General features: G+C 45.5%; 1 protein-coding gene across 10 annotated transcripts; it reads right to left on the reverse strand.

The window, feature by feature from the left end:
• Positions 1-353: 353 nt before the first annotated feature.
• Positions 354-18,660, reverse strand: LOC124190478 (probable phospholipid-transporting ATPase IM). 10 transcript variants are annotated; one of them, XM_046583139.1, is made up of 24 exons: positions 17,912-18,207; positions 17,709-17,835; positions 15,299-15,562; positions 11,938-12,074; positions 11,512-11,787; positions 10,063-10,121; positions 9,525-9,737; positions 9,229-9,434; positions 8,822-9,152; positions 8,270-8,740; positions 8,035-8,194; positions 7,841-7,950; positions 7,566-7,760; positions 7,301-7,507; positions 7,158-7,227; positions 6,914-7,085; positions 6,659-6,837; positions 6,418-6,590; positions 6,161-6,340; positions 4,501-4,726; positions 3,894-4,129; positions 3,665-3,813; positions 3,328-3,578; positions 354-3,086 (listed from the first exon to the last, which is right to left on the reverse strand). In XM_046583139.1, the coding sequence occupies exons 3-24, from the start codon at positions 15,340-15,342 to the stop codon at positions 2,845-2,847; spliced, it is 4,287 nt and encodes a 1,428-aa protein (XP_046439095.1). In that variant the 5' UTR covers positions 15,343-15,562; positions 17,709-17,835; positions 17,912-18,207; the 3' UTR covers positions 354-2,844. The 10 variants fall into 10 exon arrangements, with proteins under 10 accessions (XP_046439095.1, XP_046439093.1, XP_046439094.1 ...); XM_046583137.1 differs by lacking the exons at positions 17,709-17,835; positions 17,912-18,207 and adding an exon at positions 18,235-18,660; XM_046583138.1 differs by lacking the exons at positions 17,709-17,835; positions 17,912-18,207 and adding an exon at positions 16,843-17,690.
• Between the last annotated feature and the right edge of the window lie 7 nt (positions 18,661-18,667).

The raw sequence follows: 18,667 nt of genomic DNA on the forward strand, positions 1-18,667 counted from the left end.
AAAAAGAAATCAAATCTAAAATAACAGCTCAACCCACCTGGTCGTCAATTGGTCACGTTTGCCAGACGGCCAAGACGCTGTGACGTGTTTTGATCGATCACAGGCTCCTCCTACTCTCTTTGACTCGTCGTTCCAAAAGAACTGTGGCGAGGAGCTATATTCGGATGCTGCAAGTCTTGGAGAGCTCTTATTCTTAATTAAATGCTGATATATAGACTGGTGATTCGATCTCAAAGTACTACTCGCTGGTCAACTATACTCGATACACACCACTACCAGTTGACATATCGCGTTTCACGAATAATGAGCAATCAACAATATTTAAAAAAAAAGAAAAATGGTTGACATTTCGGTGACAAGTTAAGACAAGTGTGTATATAGAGTAGAGATGCATTACACTGGCGCGTTTTAGGTAACTGTATATATATATATATATACTATATCGTATCATACAGTTATAGTTATATATACGGTAGAAGAACAGAAGAGGATTGAAAAACAAAAGCAGGAGGACAATCGGGGGGGATTATATAATTATAGTGGATTATGTAGTTGTATTTAGTATATAGTGCAGTTTCTTTTTTGGGGGGTGATTATTATTTTTGTTTTCTTGAATTCTTCGTTTTTTTTGGTTTTGTTGTGTTTTCTTACCGAAAAGATGATCAAGTCAAATCGAGTTTTTTCAGAGGAAGGGGTATGGGGTGGTAAGGTAGACAGAAATCAGCAGGCATGGCAGGCACTTGGTACTTATATTTTAAGATGAAAAACCTCTTCGTCATATCGTCTCGCTTTCACACCGCACTCGTCGGTTTTGTTTATATCCGACGATTTCGGAGGAGGAACTTCATCACCAGCAGAAGGTTCGAGGGGGGAGGGAAGTGAATTTACAGTGACAGGGTTGACACAAGAGAAGGTTTGAGGACCATGTACAAATAAAGGGGACAGAGATGCGTCGGGAGAGGGAACGTGAAAATGGAGGTGAATTCAAACATCCACATTCGCATTTCTTCCCTCGCGGTTGTTTTTTCTTTACTCTCGCCATCGTCCCTCACTTTTGAATTAAATATTTGTCTTTCATTTTGGTATTTTTTTTTGTTTTTTAGGAAAAGGGGGGTTAGAGAATCTGAATGAGTCGGGCCCTATCGTCGTTCATCAACCATCACCGAAAGGCGCAATAGACTGAAGAATTTTAAAAATATAAATCGAATAAAATTACAAACTCAAAGGCATATAATATTTGACGGTTGTTAGCACAGCACTCTCAAAAAGAAAAAGAAAAAACACAAAACAAACGAAAACTTTAACCGGCTCCAGTGTGGTTCCAGTTAAACTACAATTTAAAAAAAAAATTATAAATAAACAAACAAAAATTTCAGGCGAATTAGAGGCGAGGTGGGAGGAGGACACAAATCAATTTCAGAGAAAGCGGAAACAAACACTGCCTTCTTTATTCTTTTTTTTTTAAATTCAATTCAATTCTTTTCGTTCCGCAGCCGTTGGATGAGAAAGCTTGCGAGAAGTAAATTTCTGTAAGAAAAATAAAGAGGAACGGGGCATATATAAATTAGCCTTCACGAAAGGAAATTTAATTGAAATCAAGTCAGCCACCTCCCAAAGAAAAGGAACATCAAAGTGACACGCAAATGTTTCAATATCTTTGTTTAAAAAAAAACGTGCCAAAAGAGATGTGGAACAAAGTACAAAGAAAAGACAAAAAAAGACCAACCAACCAAATGATACTTAAAAAATAACTCAAATTTTGTTACGTGGTGAAAAAGGCGCAGCGTACGGTTCGGGCACTGGTTGTTTTGAATGAACGTGAAAATATTTATGAAAGATGAAGGGGAGGGGGTCTATGAGGAACTAAACAAAAGAAAAAAGGCAGTTTAAACACACGTAAGCTACAAGGCATACTCGACTCATGCACTCACTTCACTCAACACAACCACTATCTTAGATATCTTATGCAGAGGAATGATGGCGTTGAAGAAAAAACAAACAATCAAATCAATCAAACAGAAAGCAAAAGAATCCCAGCGATGGCGGGTTCATAATCATCTAAATCAAAAAGTGACGGTTTTTTTTTTCGTATTGTTAATCGAATAAATATATAGATCACCCATCACGCATCCCGAAACGCCGAACTCGATAATCATTTTTAAATTACACAACATCTTGTAGCAATCGATCAATCAGCGATTATGGAATCTTGTTTTTTTCAAGGGAGGGAGAGAAACTTACCAAATTCGCATCAACGTTAAGGTACGCATTTTTTTCAAAGTTATTTCCCCCCAACGGAAAACTCCAAAATAAATCTGAAGAAATTGGGGTACGACATAGAGACAATAATACACACACACACACTGCATGTGGCCAAAAAATAAAGAAACACAACTGGTCACCAAGTGACGCCACGTTCGACATTTTAATTTGCTTGGTTCATTTTGTTTAAACGTTTTTAAAAAATTCCTTTCTTCTTCTTCTTATTCTTTTTTTTTTGTTTTGTTTTTCTTTGGATCCAATTGGATTTTCAATCTGTACAAATGTTGCGTGAACGGCAACGGCACAACCTTCGGGTGAAGAGGAATTCTTTTTTGTTTTTTCGAGAGGGAAAGTAGGACAACCAAGCAAAATAAAACGTGAAAATATGTAGGAAAAGTTGTAGATGTGGGGTCTGTAACCGAAAGTGAATGAATCACGAAATAAATACACGGGGGCCGAGGGGGATCGGAGGAGCAACAACAACTGCACTTTTCTGCTTTTCATTTATCAGACTCGCGAAGTTCAGAAAGAATTTGGTCCGAGATGGACATGATCATCCGTCCTTCTTTGTCGACTGTGTAACTACGTCGACATGGTGTTGGGTAAAGCAGGATCTCCGCCCGACTCCAGATCGACGGTGATGGCGTAAGGATCCTGCAATCGTTGCCGGCTGTTGCTGTTCGACGTTCGAGAGTAGGCAACGACAGGGACGACTGGTGGACGCTGCTGCTGGAAGCCGCTACCATTTTGAGACTGCCGAGTGCTCGGCTGCATGCTGCCATTAGTCTCGCCCGTCGGATGATAAGAGATTCCGGAAACGGGACCTACACAAGATCGGCGAATCCATTCGATAAAAACCACTGCAGTCGGCGGGTAACAACCCCCCAATTGACAATTTTTCCGAGGCGCCACCAACTCGAACCGATTCGTTTCAATTTGGCGAACCAAATAATCAAAATAAAATCGGAGATTGGTTTGGCGATCGGAATAGAATTTTCAATTGGGACCCAGTTTTGACAAGGACAAAACGAAGGAAGTCGACACGTAATTTTTGGCTGGACTTACCATCAGGTTGATCGCTGGTAGAGGCCAATCCCCCGCCAGAGGACACATTGTGGAGGCTTCCGCTGTTGTTGTTTGCCGCGTTGTTGCTGCTGGCCTTGCTGCCGAAATTCAACCCCGTCTTGCGCATAATCTTGCCCGAAGTGATGAGTTTTCCGAATCCCTCCTGGTGAGCGAAAGCGTAGCCGGAGCGAAGCGATCGTCGACTCCGCCGGGCCGACGGTGTCCGCATGAAATCTTGGGATTTGTGCGCCCTATTGGAAATGAATAAGAGGGAAAAAAATCAATGAACGAAGATGATCAATTTGTACGAAAGAAGAAAAAAGAAAGAAAAAGGTACCGAATGGCGGAAAGTCTTTGCTTGAGACGAACGCGGTCCGACAGCGTCGGATGAACATCAACGAAGTAGAATCTCCACGCCACCACCGGAATCATTAAGATGACGATGGATAAGACGAGAGTGAACCAAAAAGTCGCTTCGCCCATAGCCTGACAAGTTTGGGTAAATTCGTGGTTAGGTGTAAAATTCCGACAATAAAAACATTGAAAATTGAATAATTCCTGGTTACCTTGGTGAGGGATCCGACGTAGGAGCCACCGATGACGAAATTATAAAAATACTGGAGGGCAAAGTACCAAACCAAGGAGCCCCAGATGGTGATGTGGTTGAAGACGGTCCAGTAGGCCGTGTCCAGCGCAATTTGCACGGTGACAACAACGACTAGGATCGTGGCCACGACGCTGCCAATCAGCTGATGGTCGGACGTGGTGTGCCCTTGTTGAGAGGCGCCATAAAAGTAGGCACCTGCCGATATCAAAACAGGATTGCAAATCAGGTAAGAAACAAAAGGAATGTCATTCGACTGGAAAGAAATGTGAAATCAAAGAACAAGACTTTTGAATGTGCTCGAAAGTGAGAGAGAGAGAAGAGAGTAAAGAGAGAGAATGGATGGATGGATGGAAGCAGAAGAAATGGAGCGATAAGGTAACTGGGAAGGAATTCGATATCTAAAGAGGATATCTGCTAGATATAAAAAGAATGGGAGAAAAAAACGTGTCCCTGCTCAATCAATTTTTTGATGAAGCGGATCGGGCATAAAGAGTTCTTTGGCTGAGTGGGTGGTCGGTGGGTGTTGGGTGTAGACGGGCAATGGGCAAAAAAAAATGGGGACGCACCGTAGGGAATGAAGAAGAGGACACACGACGTGATGCATCCGTGCATGGCGCTCTTGAAGAACTCCCCCTTATTGAACAGCAAGTTCAGATGGCCGGGCGTGAAGAGCTTAGGGTACTTGAGGCTGTTGACGTCATTGACGTCTTGGTCGAATATACCCAACGCTAGGACGGGCAACGACGTGTAGAATAAGTTGTAGACCGATATGAACATCGGGTCAAAGACGGTCTATTCGCCATCGAGCCAGGACCCCCAAACAACAATCGATACAAAGAGTAAAAGTAGAACATTATTAAATGGGGGCAAAAGGGTCAACGAGATTTTCGGTGATGGCAACATTTCGCTGATCGTCGTAACAAGAAGAAGGGCGTGGCCATTTGTTAGCATTACTACTTATATAGGTCCAAATACTACTACCAGGCTAGACAATAGCTCTCTCTCGGCTCCTGTCATCGGGTTCAAAGCAGAGAAGGTCACTAGGAACGAGTTGAGAGCGGAAGGAGGAGGAAAAATTTAAAGGCAAAAATAAAAAATAAATCAAGTGGACGGGAGAAAAACATGCTTAACAAAAAAGTAAAATCAAAATAATCCGGAATGATTCATTTCTCTCTGCCCTGTGGTATTAGGGAAGGGCATGTGATGGTGGTCAATCTATTACTGTCATCCAGCTAGCCTCCGTTACGGTTGCCGTTCATAAATCACATGCCAGCCGGATGAAAACCAAGGGTCGTTCGCCAGAGAAAAAAAAGGAATCGACTGAAAAAGTAAGCGTTGCGGGCGGATTAGAGGAGGCAGTGGGAGGTCAAAGTGCTTGATGTGTACACACACATAGACCAAACTGAAACCAGTGGATTTTTGCTATCCGGATCTCTTTCTTCTGTTAGATAGACACCGTTACGTACCTATTGGTACAAAGCAAACTAAAACCGAGGTAGCGACACCGTGCAAGGCAGCAGAGGCAAAGCTTAGCGGATTGAAGAAACGGTGGCCCAATCCGGGCCAGTAGAGTCTCGGGTAGCGTGTGGACAGCGTGTCACAGATGTCTTGTTCTAGAGTGCCCAGCACAACGACGGGCAGCGATGTGTAGACCACGTTGTACGATATGATAAAGAACGGGTCGAACACCGTCTAAACGTGTCATCCATCGTATATATCGCACGGTCAAATTGTCAATGAGATAAATAGTTTTTCCATTCCAGGGTGCAAGTCTAACGTGCTGTGAGTATTCATGGCATTATGCAAAAATAAAAGTTTCTTTCCCCCCCCACCAAGCTGAAAAAATTACCGTATTTTGAAAAGAGAAGAATCAAAATTCAATCAACACACACACACAATAGATTCGCCAACTTGTTTTGTCAAAAGCATTCCTGAACAAGTTGACCGGAGAAGTTGGATCCTGTTGAATCTACGAGAGGGGGAAGTCAAACTAGGAAAAACTTGTACGCAACAGATTGCACATTGATTGTGCAACTTGTTCCGCTCTACTTTCGCTTATTATTAAAAGATGATTAATGGTCGACAAAGTAATCTCTTCAACATTCTAACATCAATCGACCCTGTGACCTGTTATGCTAGTTATGCTGTCATCGGCACGCCCATCTTCTGTTACGATTCAATAAAATTTTTTCTGTTCGGGATGAGCGCAAAAGTGTTGCCACATACCTGGGCGGAGAATCCGCAAAAGAAGGCGAACCAAAAATGGCATAGGGTGAAGGCGAAATTCTTGTAGAAGAAGTAGCGCAAAAACTTGGCCATCCGGAGATAGGACCAACGTCCGTGCACGAGCAGCAATCGCTCGAGGTAACGGAATTGGGCGATGCTGTAATCCGATGCCAAGACGGCCTGAATAAATTAAAAAAGAGAGCGATTACAATTAAAGAAAATTTAAAAAAAATCAAATGATGAGATGTGATGCGTACCTGCATTCCTTCCTGGCCGCTGATACCGACGCCGATGTGAGCCGTTTTGATCATAGAAACGTCGTTGGCTCCATCGCCAATAGAGAGCGTGACGGCCTGTTTGTACTTTTTCACCAAGTCGACCACCATGGCCTTTTGGAGGGGAGTGACCCGGCAGCAAATCACCGCTTTGCCTGAAGGAATAAGAGAATGTGTTGTTGTTAGCGGTTGCCAAGGGAAATTTGCCGACAACCAGACTTACATTGGGTGCCGACGTCGAGAAAAAGCTTCTCCAACTTGGTCTGCAGGGCGTAGACCAGCGAGTGGCCGTTGATGACTAAGGCGTAACCCGTGTTGCAGTCTTCGTCAATACCGCTCAATCCCGGCCCACACGGCATGTCCTCCATTTCCCCAGCAATGTGGGAGGAATAGCCACGATCGCTAAATGATTCAACAATTCTTTAATAAGTAAAACCGCAGCCCTGGGAAAATAACGGCTGACATATGTTACGATTACCTAATGCCACTGACTGGCGTTTGGAGCTGAGTACGGGCGTAACCGCGCAGGGACTCTCGGCATTTGACTAACTGGAGCTCCACATCTTCGACATTCTGACCGTCGACAATAAAGATGTCGACCATGTCGTCTGTCAACAGTTGGCATGAATAACCAATGTTGATGGCCGTTTCTAGAAACAAAAAAATGGTTTACTAAGACAACGAAACTTGGGGAAATCTCACGGGTTAATCGGTTAACTCACCTTGTTTATCGCCAGTCAATACCCAGATCTTGATTCCGGCAATAGCCAAATTGGCTATCGTTTGTGGCACCTGTAACAAATAAATCCCACCATTTTTTTTAGTAAATGATTCTATTTGAAATTCTTCACTAATATCAACTTACTCCGTCTTGAAGTTTGTCTTCGATGGCCGTTGCACCCAGAAGCGTAAGGTTTTGTTCTATTTCTTCATAGAGTTTGTCAAGGCGTTCTTCGCGTGACTTGATCGTGACGGAAGCCTCGTGATGACGTTCTTTCCAGTCCTCAAAATAAGCTTCATCAACGTCGCGGATGGCCAAACACAAGGTCCGCAATCCTTCGCCGGCAAATTTCTGCACAAAACATGTCGGAATTTTAGATATGATCGCAATAAATAAAGGAGTCGCTCACGTTTAGATGCTCTTGTGTCTTGTTCTTCATGTCGTCGTTTCCCGATTGAAGATGATCGTAAACGATCGAGTCGGCCCCTTTGCAGTAAAGGCGGATCTTGCCGTTGGGACCACGCAGAATGACCGACATCCGTTTGCGGACGTTGTTGAAGTCGAGGATGCACAACAACTCGTAAACTTCCGTTTTCCCCATCACCTAATGCATCCGAAGTAGATTATTAGTAAGAAGAATTCCGGTTGAATAAGAATGTATACGAGCGTTGCCGATGAACCAACCTCAATCGTGATGGAATCCGGAGTACGAGCCTTGAAAACGAATCCAAAATTTCGGGCGGCCGAAACCAGAGCCCCTTCATCCGGCGACTGCGCTTGGTATTCTAATTTACCTGGAACGCAGAAAAAATAAAAATGTTTGTGTGAAGCAAAAAAAATCTTTATGACATTCCACTAAAGAATAGAGGTTAAAATACCATTCTTCTCGTCAGGCATGACGGTGTGGCAGAGCGCCAATAGGCGAAAGAATTCATGGCAAGTAGGATCCTCGCGATTCGAGTCTATCAGGGTCTGGTCGTAGAACTTAAAGGCTTGTTCGTGAAGCGGATTGAACGAAAAATCCACCGGCTTGGTATTCTGGAGTGAGGAAAAAAGAGTCAAATATGATGTATGAAATTGGACGGGCCAAAATTCTCGGGATGTATACGATACCTCATTGGGATCAATGACTTCTCCGTTTGACGAGTCGTAGACGTCGCCGTAGCAAGTTCCGCCAATTGAACACTTGTTGAAGGACATAATGTTCTGCGTCAAAGTTCCCGTTTTGTCGGAGAAGATGTACTCGATCTGGCCGAGCTCCTCGTTGAGTGTCGTGGTGCGAGCCTTGGCCGGCGTCTGCGACTTTTCGTAGTACATTTGCTGGTCCCAGTTGATGAGAAAGGACTGGGCCAGCCGGATGACTTCCACGCTGACGTAAAGCGAGATGGGCACCACCGTGTTGAGAACGATGGCGTACGAGAAGAAGATCAACAAGGCGATGACGGTGGATCCGGCAGCCGGTGGCTCGGCCGGAATCAACGGATCCCACGGCAAGTAGGAGCGGAAGTACTGGCCCGTCACCGTCTCCCACACTCCGCATGCAATTGTGCAAAACAAGCACATGGAAAGTAAGAAAAAAACAATCTAAAAAAAGAAAAAGAAAGTTAATTGCCGGACAGTACATATGGTGGCCGGCCACAATCAACGTAAAAAATTCGATTTTACCCCCAGGATGATGAAATTAAGGAGACGATCAATCGAAGTCCGTTTGAACTTCGTCTTGCCGGAATTCTGCATGAGCTTAGTGTCCCGTCCGGCGAAGATGACGACGCCGTAGCACCACTGAGTGTTACGTAGGACGCATCCTCGCAGCAGGATCTTTTCGTTGTCCAAGGAATATTGCTTGCCGTTCCACGTTAACCGGCCATCGAATTTGTTCAAATGGTTATTGGGCGGCTCGCAGATGATCTCCCCGTTGAAGCTTCCTATTCTGGCCTCATTCTGGCCCATCTCGGCTGTCTCCATGAGGCACTGGCGGCATTTCAAATTGGTCTCCCTGCGCACAACATGTAATGATAGCATGACATGATTAGAGGAGAGCGTGGACATTTACAAGATTGGGCCGCGCTTACCCGTCCAACTCAGCCGTTTCAATATAGCAGAGACCGTTGGGCTCGGACGTGGTCAAAAGCAGAAGATCGGCGGCAATAAACTGGTCATTCTCCATCCGGATGATGTCACCCACCTGGACTTTGTGCCAGCGCTCTTCCACCGACTTGCCATTGCGCAGGACGTGCGACTTCCTATTATTGACTTGAGAGTCACTTCGATGTCGTTGCTAAAAACAGGCGAAAAAAAAAGGAAAAAACCAAAATTAATTTTGAGAAAAATCAACCGGGATCGGTAACCAGGAGATGAAAATACTTACAAAGTCATCATACGCATCTTTGATGGCCGTAAGGAGCAGGACACCAATAAGAGGCACGGCAGTGGTGACGGGTGTCAACGACGAAATGAAGGGAATAAATTGTAGAACCAGAAGGCACAGGAAATAAAAATTCGCTAGCCGCTGGAACTGCTCGATCAAGTTCACCGGCACAAACGACAGCAGCGTATACTTGGAGGTCTGAATATAATTATTCTAAAAAGCCAAACGACGGATTATTATTACTTGGCGCCAATAAAAAAAGAAAAATTCGATTCTCAAAAGACGACGCTCAGACACTGTGGAAGATGTGACGCCTGTCACCGCAGGAAAGGATTAGGGAGCGCGGAAATCGCTTTTCATTTTCAAACGATGCGGACGGAACCAACCCATTCCGCATCCGCTTTTCTCAGCAATGACACGACCGCGACCGAAAGGGGACGATTGAATTTAGGGGAAAATAAACGACGTTTTCGACAGTTTCAAAGCGAAAAGGAAAATGATGCGCGGTTTTTATTACCATCAGCCTGTCGAAACTTACTGAATAATTAAACTGCAGGTTGTATGCAGCGTCGTTGGCCCGTATCCTTCGCTCGTTTTCTGTTCAATCAAACAAGAGAGAAAAAAAAGGACAAAATTAGTTTTTTAAATATTTAACACAAGTTCCCGTTCGCATCACAGCCGACAAAGTAAACGACAGAGAAATAGTAATCACGAAGCAACAAGATAAAAAAAATACAAACGACGATAACAAACACGATTACCAAACAGCTATAAACCCTCCGACCACCGGTCGCAGGACGCACGCAGATCAAGGAACAACACACCAAAAACACACTGTTGAGCTACTAGTGTCATGCCAATTTCGTTTCCTCTCTTCTTATTCTTTTTTGCCCCCTCCATTATTTAAATGTTATGTACACACTCTCTTCTTCTTCTTCTTTCTTTTTTTATTTCTTTTTTCTTTTCCGCCTGTTACATTCCCTTGTGTGCAAGCCACCCCTCCGCCATTCCATGCTCTGCCGGGGCTATTACAATCGGCGACGGATCAATACGACACGGAGCCAAAGGCGGCAAGCCGGATGCTTTCGGTAATGGAAACGGAGGAGAACACAAGCGAGAGAGAGAGAAGAGAGAGAGAGAGAGAGAGAGAGAGAGAGAGAGAGAGAGGGGAATATTATTAATAATATTAATAAATAATAATCAAATTCCGTAGAGACTGTGACGCAAAAGATTTTCGGGGCGATTTTCATCCGCCGTCGCCGTCCGGCGATCCGGGCACGAATCAAGACCCCGGGAATGACTGATGACATCATTACAAGGAAAATAGTCTTCTCCCGGTTGCCGAGAAGACGGTATCATTTATCAGAAGGGATCATTACGCTAGTGGGATGAAAGTAGAATAGAGAAGGATATGAGAAAGTGAGTGAGAGAAAGGAGAAAAGGAGAGAGAGAGAGAGAAGGAGAGACTGGAGAGCTTCTCATCGATTAGATCTCATCCGACCAGAGGAGACGTAACGGCTGCTGTAGAACTCAAAGAATCAAGTTACGCGTCTTCCCTTTGGAATAGTCTTTAATACACTCGATGATGTCGACTCGCCTGATGGAGCCGGAAACTAATTAGGAGAAACGTGCGGCTCATCCAACAACAGCCTATATTGGAAAGGGGGTGGGAGGTGGGAGGGAGGCGAAGGGATATGAAAGGTATCAACAAGTTGACACTTGGAAGGACACACTTAGCTCTTTGCCAACAACATTCAGATTGATTGGAACGGATTTTTTTCAAGACTATCCGCGTCCACTTATCCATTCCACTACGTTCTACACGTCAACTTTGGACAAATCGCATGCGGCTCTCAATCTGAGATAATGTCCAGCTCTCTCAACTAATAAACGACAGACAAGACGACGACGAAGAAGTGGAAAAGAACAACAACAACAGCAACAACATCCAGATCCGTGCGAATGGCGAGAAAGAAAGAAAAAATACCAGGCAAAATGTCATTTGATTTGGCGCCGAAAAATCGCCGGGTTTTGCGCGCTGCGGCCACCGCCGCGCTTCTCAACGGGCTCGGCCTGGCCGGTTGTTTGGGAGCCGGCGGCGGCGACGGGCAGGACGATTCGGACGACGACGACGAAGACCGCCTTCTGGGCTTTAACGGCGTCGTGGAAATGCGTCGCAAGGACGGAAGGATACGCCGACCTTTACCTTGGCTACCGTCCAACGACGGCGTGCCCATCGCCTCTGCGCTCCGCGACCTGGAACCTGTTTGGGTTTTTTTTGTGTTGAGATTTTGAGAAAATTTGTTGGACGATACGATCGGCGGAATTGTCAAATGTCAATGGATGACAATAGGAAAAAGTGCCAAAGGGGGAACGACAAAAAAAAGGTGAAAAAAAGTTGAATTTAGTTTGCCTAAATCGCGACGAATTGGCGTCTTGGGTTGATCCGTTTGACCGCCGACTGTGGTTCCAGTGTCGGCTGCTTCGGCAGAGGGTGTCAGTTGTGTGGCGTTATGATCCATGGCAGCAGCATCGATCGGCTTGTTCAGGCTGCAACACAACAGTCGACGGAACACAACACGACACGCAAAGAGAAGAGTGACAAGAGTGAACAAACGGCAACAATGTGAACCAACGTTAAGTCTCTTCATCGATTGACCTCGTCAACTCTGGGCGTGTCGGATCCCACGGAAATCAAATACATATAGATTTTATTTGATTTGATGATAAAATAAAATAAAGCAGAAGAAAGGAAAAAAAACAAAACACACTAACGGACGAGGAATTGGTGTACTACGAATTCCCTCTTGGGGGGAGAAGTTGCGCAACGGGGCGGACGTGAGTCGGACCAAATCAATTCAACATGGCAGTATTTTCACCTTTTGTCTGACCTTTGGATCTTTAAAAAAACAACAACTTGGTGTGTCAAGGGCTACTAGACCCACGCCCATCTCTCCCTCCCACCACCATAAGACATTATTCCATCTCATGTCCTCAGAGCATTCCGGGACCGGAAGGTGGTTTTCTCCACTATGCATTATTGATATTTCAGATGTTTCTATTATCTTATATTTTTTGGTCTCCCCCGCACACTGATCGTATTCCGAGCTGGAAGATGCATGTCTCGTTCCCCTATCATAATAACAGGAGCGTGCAACCAACCAGTAATCCTTGCGCCATTTTCCAAAGGGAGGGAAAAAAAACAAAAAACAAAAAGGGGCAAAATACCAGCAACCGCATTACTCAATTGAGGAAAAAGACAAAGAGGGAAAAAAAAAGAAAAAAAAAGGTGCAAGGCGGGCCCAGCTCTATCCTACACAAATGGATAGAAAACCGGAGCCTGAGATTGTGAAAACGCGAAGAAGGAACGGCCTGACCGAAACGGGCCTGTGTGCGCTTTATCAACTGTCAAGTGAGTCCGGAATTGCCTCGGCTCCGCTGGAAATGTCGAAGGATGACGGTACATCTCTCGCCCCACACACACACACACACACACACACACAACCGTCTACCAAGAGTGTAAGAGACGAAGGAGGGAGGAGAGCATATCCAGGGATGGAGGAGAGAGAGAGAGAGAGAGGCGGGGACGGACTGGCGTGATCGATACCGTCGCTGCTGGTGTTGCTCCCATGGCTGCTGCTCTCTGCTCTGATATGCGGAGGATGCCCCGGGTAATAGAGAACTGGGCGACTCGTCTTGTCCGCCGGGTTGGTGGGTCCAGGGGCGGCCGGAACTTTGGTGAACATCCGGCACCGACCGTAACCTCTGGTGGTTGTCAACGGCTCTTCGAGCTTGAACAGTTGTCCAGCTATTTCTACTCCGTCGGCTCCTGACCCGTTCCGATCCATCATTGTCGCCCTCACTGGCGGCTGAGCGGAGTAAAGGGCTAGATGGTGATAACGACCGGGCCACTTGTTCCAAGCGCTCAGACTCGCTCGAGTCTCGTCTCCCATCCGACGCCCCACTGTTCTCACTCTGCCAATTATGTTCCAGCCGGCTCATCTCGATCGCCTCCAGTTCCGCTCCTAGTCCAATCACCCAACTTTTCCGTTTCTTCTCGTGCTGCAAACCAGTCGGCTGCTACTACTCCTGCTACTCCTGCTGCTCCCTCACTTTTTCCGTATGTATTCATAAGATAGGAAATCGATGGGCGGGAGGAAATGAGGCTGCTCCCGTAACTTAGAAGATTCCGCCAACCGGAGCCGATCTCTGGCTCTCTTGTCCGTCCATCCAGAGACGGGAGAGTCTATTTGGCCCGGCTTTTCTCTTTTTTTATTTGACCGAGAGAAAAAAACGGTCGACGGGCTAAATCGGTGTAAAGCAGTATTTGCGAGTTTGCGACGATAAAAAAGAAAAAGAAAAAAGGCGCAAGTTGTTCTTTGTTCCCACCAGAGTTGCCCCAGTTGACTTTGGGACTACAAACTGGTGTCCGGCCCTTCGTTCAAAGTTGTCCCTCCTCCAATTTAATCCCTGCCCTGCACTCAACTAAATAAAAAAAAAAAACCCGTAAGTTGTCGACGAGTTTCGGGTGGGCGGGTTGGGTTCTGGGTTCTGTGGAGAGCCAAACTGTTGAATCGACGAGAGTCTCGTTGAAGAAAAGAAGAAGGAAAAAAAAAAGAAGAATCGACCAATGGCGACGGAGAGAAGAAAAGCGGATGAATAGCGAAACACGTTGATTCGATATCGCCGCTCGCTTTAGCGTCCGTGTTCTCGATTCCACTTGACTGAGTCCGTTCCGGTGATGCGAGACGAGGTTTTTTTATATTTCTCAACGCCAAGATGGAAAAGGAGCAAACGAACGGAAGAAAGATAAAAAAAAAAGACGAAGCACATATATAAACTACTACTTGCGCGCACACACAGACACAGAAACTCAGCTCTGGCTCTCTCCCACACACACACGAGGGAGAAGGAAACTGATCTCTGATAGCTTCTCCCATCCGACCTAGTCTGCCTTAGCTCCTTATCAACTGGTTGTCATGGACACACGAGCGAGAGAGTCAACCGATTAAGTCGGGCAGTATCGGCTCAGCGAGCACCAGAGATAGACACACACACACAGTCGCCAACACCCGCCCGGGCAGCGCGCTCACACACACACACACACACACATGAGGTGTGCAGATCAACAATTCCGACTTTGTCTTGTCCGCCTAGTGTCGTGGAGGAATCGCTGGACTTGTAGGCATCCGCACAAAAGGATTCCTCATCGTCAAAAGACGACGGAGAGTCTGAGGAAAAAGGGGCCACCAAACTCTGAAGGAGCCGACGCTAAAAGCCCAACAACAACAACAACAAACAGGGCGTCTGTGGCGAGACCGAGCCAGCTGGCCCAGAAAGAATGGGCATTGCGCTGTGAGCATTGTACGTATGTATATAAATATAAAGAAAAGAGAGCAGAGCCGAGCAGAGAGAGAGAGAGAAAAAAGGAGGGAGCCAGACGGAAATGAGAAAGGATTGATATGGTGCCAACAAAAGAGGACCGCCGACAACTGCGGCACCAGTGGAACCGAAGGCTTTCAACGTTTTGTCCGCGCACGATTTGCACAACAGACGGGGGAGAGAGACCCCACCCGAAATATATAAAATATAAAAAAAAAAAAACACACAGACGGAGAATAGTTTTTTTTTAAGAAAACGCTCCGAAAACAACAATAACCCCCCAAAACGAACGAAATTCTTGAGTAGGAGGAGGAGGAGGGTGGTTAGTATAAGCAGTGAAATATCTCTCTCTCTTTTTAGAAAAAAAAGGGCTGCGAAGAAGTATATACTACCTCTCGTGGTCTGGTTGCTCTTTGGGTACGTCCACATGGTGCATTGAAGCTGGTCGTTTGTTTTCCCACCAATTTCAAGTAGTTTTCCTTCCTTTCCTGCCCCCCGGAGTTTAAGTTCTTCCTCGATCGTGCCAAGATTCTCTTGGCTCTCGACTATTGGCTCTTTGGTGTAGCGGGGATGATTTCTTCAGTATTTGTGATCGGCGTTGCTGATTGGGGCTACTCTACCGCCGGTCATCGTGGTCCTCGTCTTCAATCCGATTCCTGTTTCAAAATGGAACCCAAATAAAATAAAATAAATAATAAATAGAAAATAAGAAAAGAGAAATGATGAGGACAGGATGTCAATCGTCGTGCAACATCAAGGAAAAAAGGATACGATCAATAAAGAGTTAGGAAATGATATCAGCGAGAAAACAAAATAACAGTCGCAGTATATGCTTGAGGGAGCCGTTCCCAGCCGTCATCATCATCCCATGAAAGGGAAAGAAGAAGCGGACAAAAAAAAGGAAAAATATATAAAGTGTAGACAGCAGCAGCAGCAGTCTTATCGGCCGGCGTACATCAAACCCATCGATTTCGGATAACAAACCATTTGTCAACTTTCCTGCTGTCTCCCTCTTGTTTGCCTCCTCTTTTTTTTCTCCCCCTGCCAACTCGCTGACCACCTCTAGTCTAGTCCGCTGCTCACGAATTGGTTATCGATTGGGCCCAGCATCTTCTCCCACCTTCCATCTATGAGGCCGGCAGCTAGAAGAATAAACACCCCTTCTTTTGCTCAAAAGGGGAAAGCGAATCATAATAAAAGGCTGCACGCAGGGCTAGGGGGGTTAGGTCATAAATGACCAACGTGGCGTGAATCCTTCATCTGTTTCTTGGCCGTCTCTCTCTATTCTCCCCACCATTTGGGCAACTTACTCGGAATCCGTATGATAACCCACCACAAGAAATGAGGCTGTTTTTTCTCCCCCACCCCCCTTGTGCGGGGAGCTGTGAAATATGGGTGGCGGTCAAAAGAACACACACACATCCACCACCCCACCAAAATACTAAAAAGGGAAAGTCTCATGAAATCCTGGTTTTTTTCCTCCCTCCTTTTGTTTCTTTTTGATGATGGTGTGTGGTCGTAGTGTTGAGGTGAAGAGAGACTTGAACCGTCTCCAAAACTACTGGTGATCATTTGTTAGCTGGCCGGGGGCCGGCGTTGACGACAGATAGAAACTGGACACATTCGCTATATCACGATTAAGCACGCTCTCCCTCTTCATTTGATTCTCATTCATCCTTTTTGTTTTTTGTTTGAGTTCTTTTCATTCAAAAGTTGGCCAAGAAAGCAATGAAGTGAGACACAAACGAAATTGGGAGAACGATGCGGCTTGATTGCTTGGGTTCTAATCAAATTACTCGACGCCACAGACCCAATAAGAGCAACAAACAAAAAAAAATAAGAAAACGGATAAATAAGGAACGGACGGATGCTGCTGCTGCTGTAGCCAGCATTGAATCAAAGCCGATCCTGGCTACTGTACTGCTGTACTACGAACCTTGGAACGAAGCGTGTGTCACACACTTGCACAACTGGAGCGCGAGATATTTTCGAAATGATCAAATCCTATATCGGAAAAAATAGGGGCGAGCGGGATCGCAACACATCCGGCACACAATGTCTAATCCACGCAGGAATAGGACTGGAACACACGAGACGGGGCACGGGTTTCGGTATGCGACCGTGTCGGGCGGCTTGGCTACCACTACTGGAGGAGGGAGCGAAGACGAGAGGAGAACTGGACCAAGGAATCCGCACAGTCGCCGTCGATATTGTGTGTGTGCTCGTCTTTTCTTTGGCCGGGAGAGAAGCTCGCGAGGGAAAAGAGACGACAGACGGATAAAAAGCCTTTGAACATTTGACGACGAACTGTGCAAAACTTGCCACTTCTTTTGACCGCACGCAATATGCACTGAGACCCGGTAGTTGAGACGCAGGCGCGGTCGCTACCCAAGCGTGTTGAGTCATCTCCATAAATGATCATCTGGTATCATCCGGCGAATAACCTTGGCACTCAACTTCTCCCATCGCCACGTCAACGAAGAATCGTGCCATGGCAAACACAACGGGCATTTTTCTTCCGATATACGGTGGTCGAATTCCGGGTGAAACAACTCGCGTTCACAATGGTCGGGACCAGTCAATCTTGTTATTGGAAAAACCCACCCATTCCACCAAAAATCTCTGGCCCCCATAAAGTTTTTATCAGCAGGATGCTGTTTGTGGTGGTTGTCGTACCCATGGCAACAAGACTACAATGGGAAATCAAAGCGAGCTCATCCAAAAAGCAACCAACAGGGTCACTGGCTGTGGCACACGTACAAGAGATGGGGACTCGTCATCAAATATGAAAATGGCCAATGCCTCTCCACACAGTTCATGAGAAAGGACCTGTTCAATGTTTCAAAGCGCATTGATTATTATCTATTGGAAACTATTGAGGATCCATGTACAGGGTCTGCCCATCGAGGATTGCTGGGTAGCCGGATTCCTGCAGAGAAAGCAAGAGCTTCAAATCTGTAATCTTTTGTTACACGAGTGTAAAGATTTTAGAGATAAACACAGACCTCGTATCAAGAAGAATTTGCCACTAGGCTGTCAAAGTCAAATAAACGACCCAACAGATAAAGGCCAGAGAGATTGGGAGGTGTGCATTCCGTAATAGAAGCAATCTCAACTGATAAGAGGCTGCAAAAGCAAATTGCATAATGGGCTTGGGTGAGAGAAAACAAACGTCAAGGTGAATAACCTAGCTACGCCGTTCCCATAGTTCTCCCGACGATTTCATGTGTATATATATAATACTCACCCAACGTCTCGTTTAATCACAAGAAATGAAGACGAGCCGTCAGAAACAAATAGTTGCCGAATAGTTAGTTCTCTGAATTACCTCTCTGAATAGTCGAAGTGTTATTATTTTCCTTCCAACGCCTAGAACGAACACCGTTTCGACACAACTCAACACACACAAAGCGGGGGTGGAGTAACACTGAGCAGACTAACATAGAGCCATCTTTTCTGTTTACTTTAGGCTTGGACGGTGAGGCGAAAGTAAGACCTTGGCGTTGCCACGTTTATTTCCCGACATCCAGAATTACGCTTTCATCATCATCATCACAAACTTTCCCTTTTTTTTCCTCCCCTTTTCGTTTACAAGTATAATGTATGCTTGCTTTTCTTTTCTCATGTATCGACGAAAATAACGCGGTGATTAACAACAGCAACAAACACACGACATTTCATATGAATTCGTAAAATATCAATCAACAGCTGGATTCACTCTCTCTCTAATGTCAAATGTCAAATGAAACTAAAAAAATAAA

Source organism: Daphnia pulex, chromosome 3 (genome assembly GCF_021134715.1).
Source record: "Daphnia pulex isolate KAP4 chromosome 3, ASM2113471v1".
Taxonomy (NCBI): domain Eukaryota; kingdom Metazoa; phylum Arthropoda; class Branchiopoda; order Diplostraca; family Daphniidae; genus Daphnia; species Daphnia pulex.

Bases quoted from the DNA above. Each gene is read 5' to 3' on its own strand.
- LOC124190478 (XM_046583136.1), bottom strand. From the start codon at position 13,526: ATGAGCCGGCTGGAACATAATTGGCAGAGTGAGAACAGTGGGGCGTCG. The intron at 4,130-4,500 runs GTGCGTCCCCAT...TGATATCGGCAG, and splicing joins CCTCTTCTTCATTCCCTACG to GTGCCTACTTTTATGGCGCC. The intron at 3,087-3,327 runs GTAAGTCCAGCC...GATCTTGTGTAG, and splicing joins TACCAGCGATCAACCTGATG to GTCCCGTTTCCGGAATCTCT.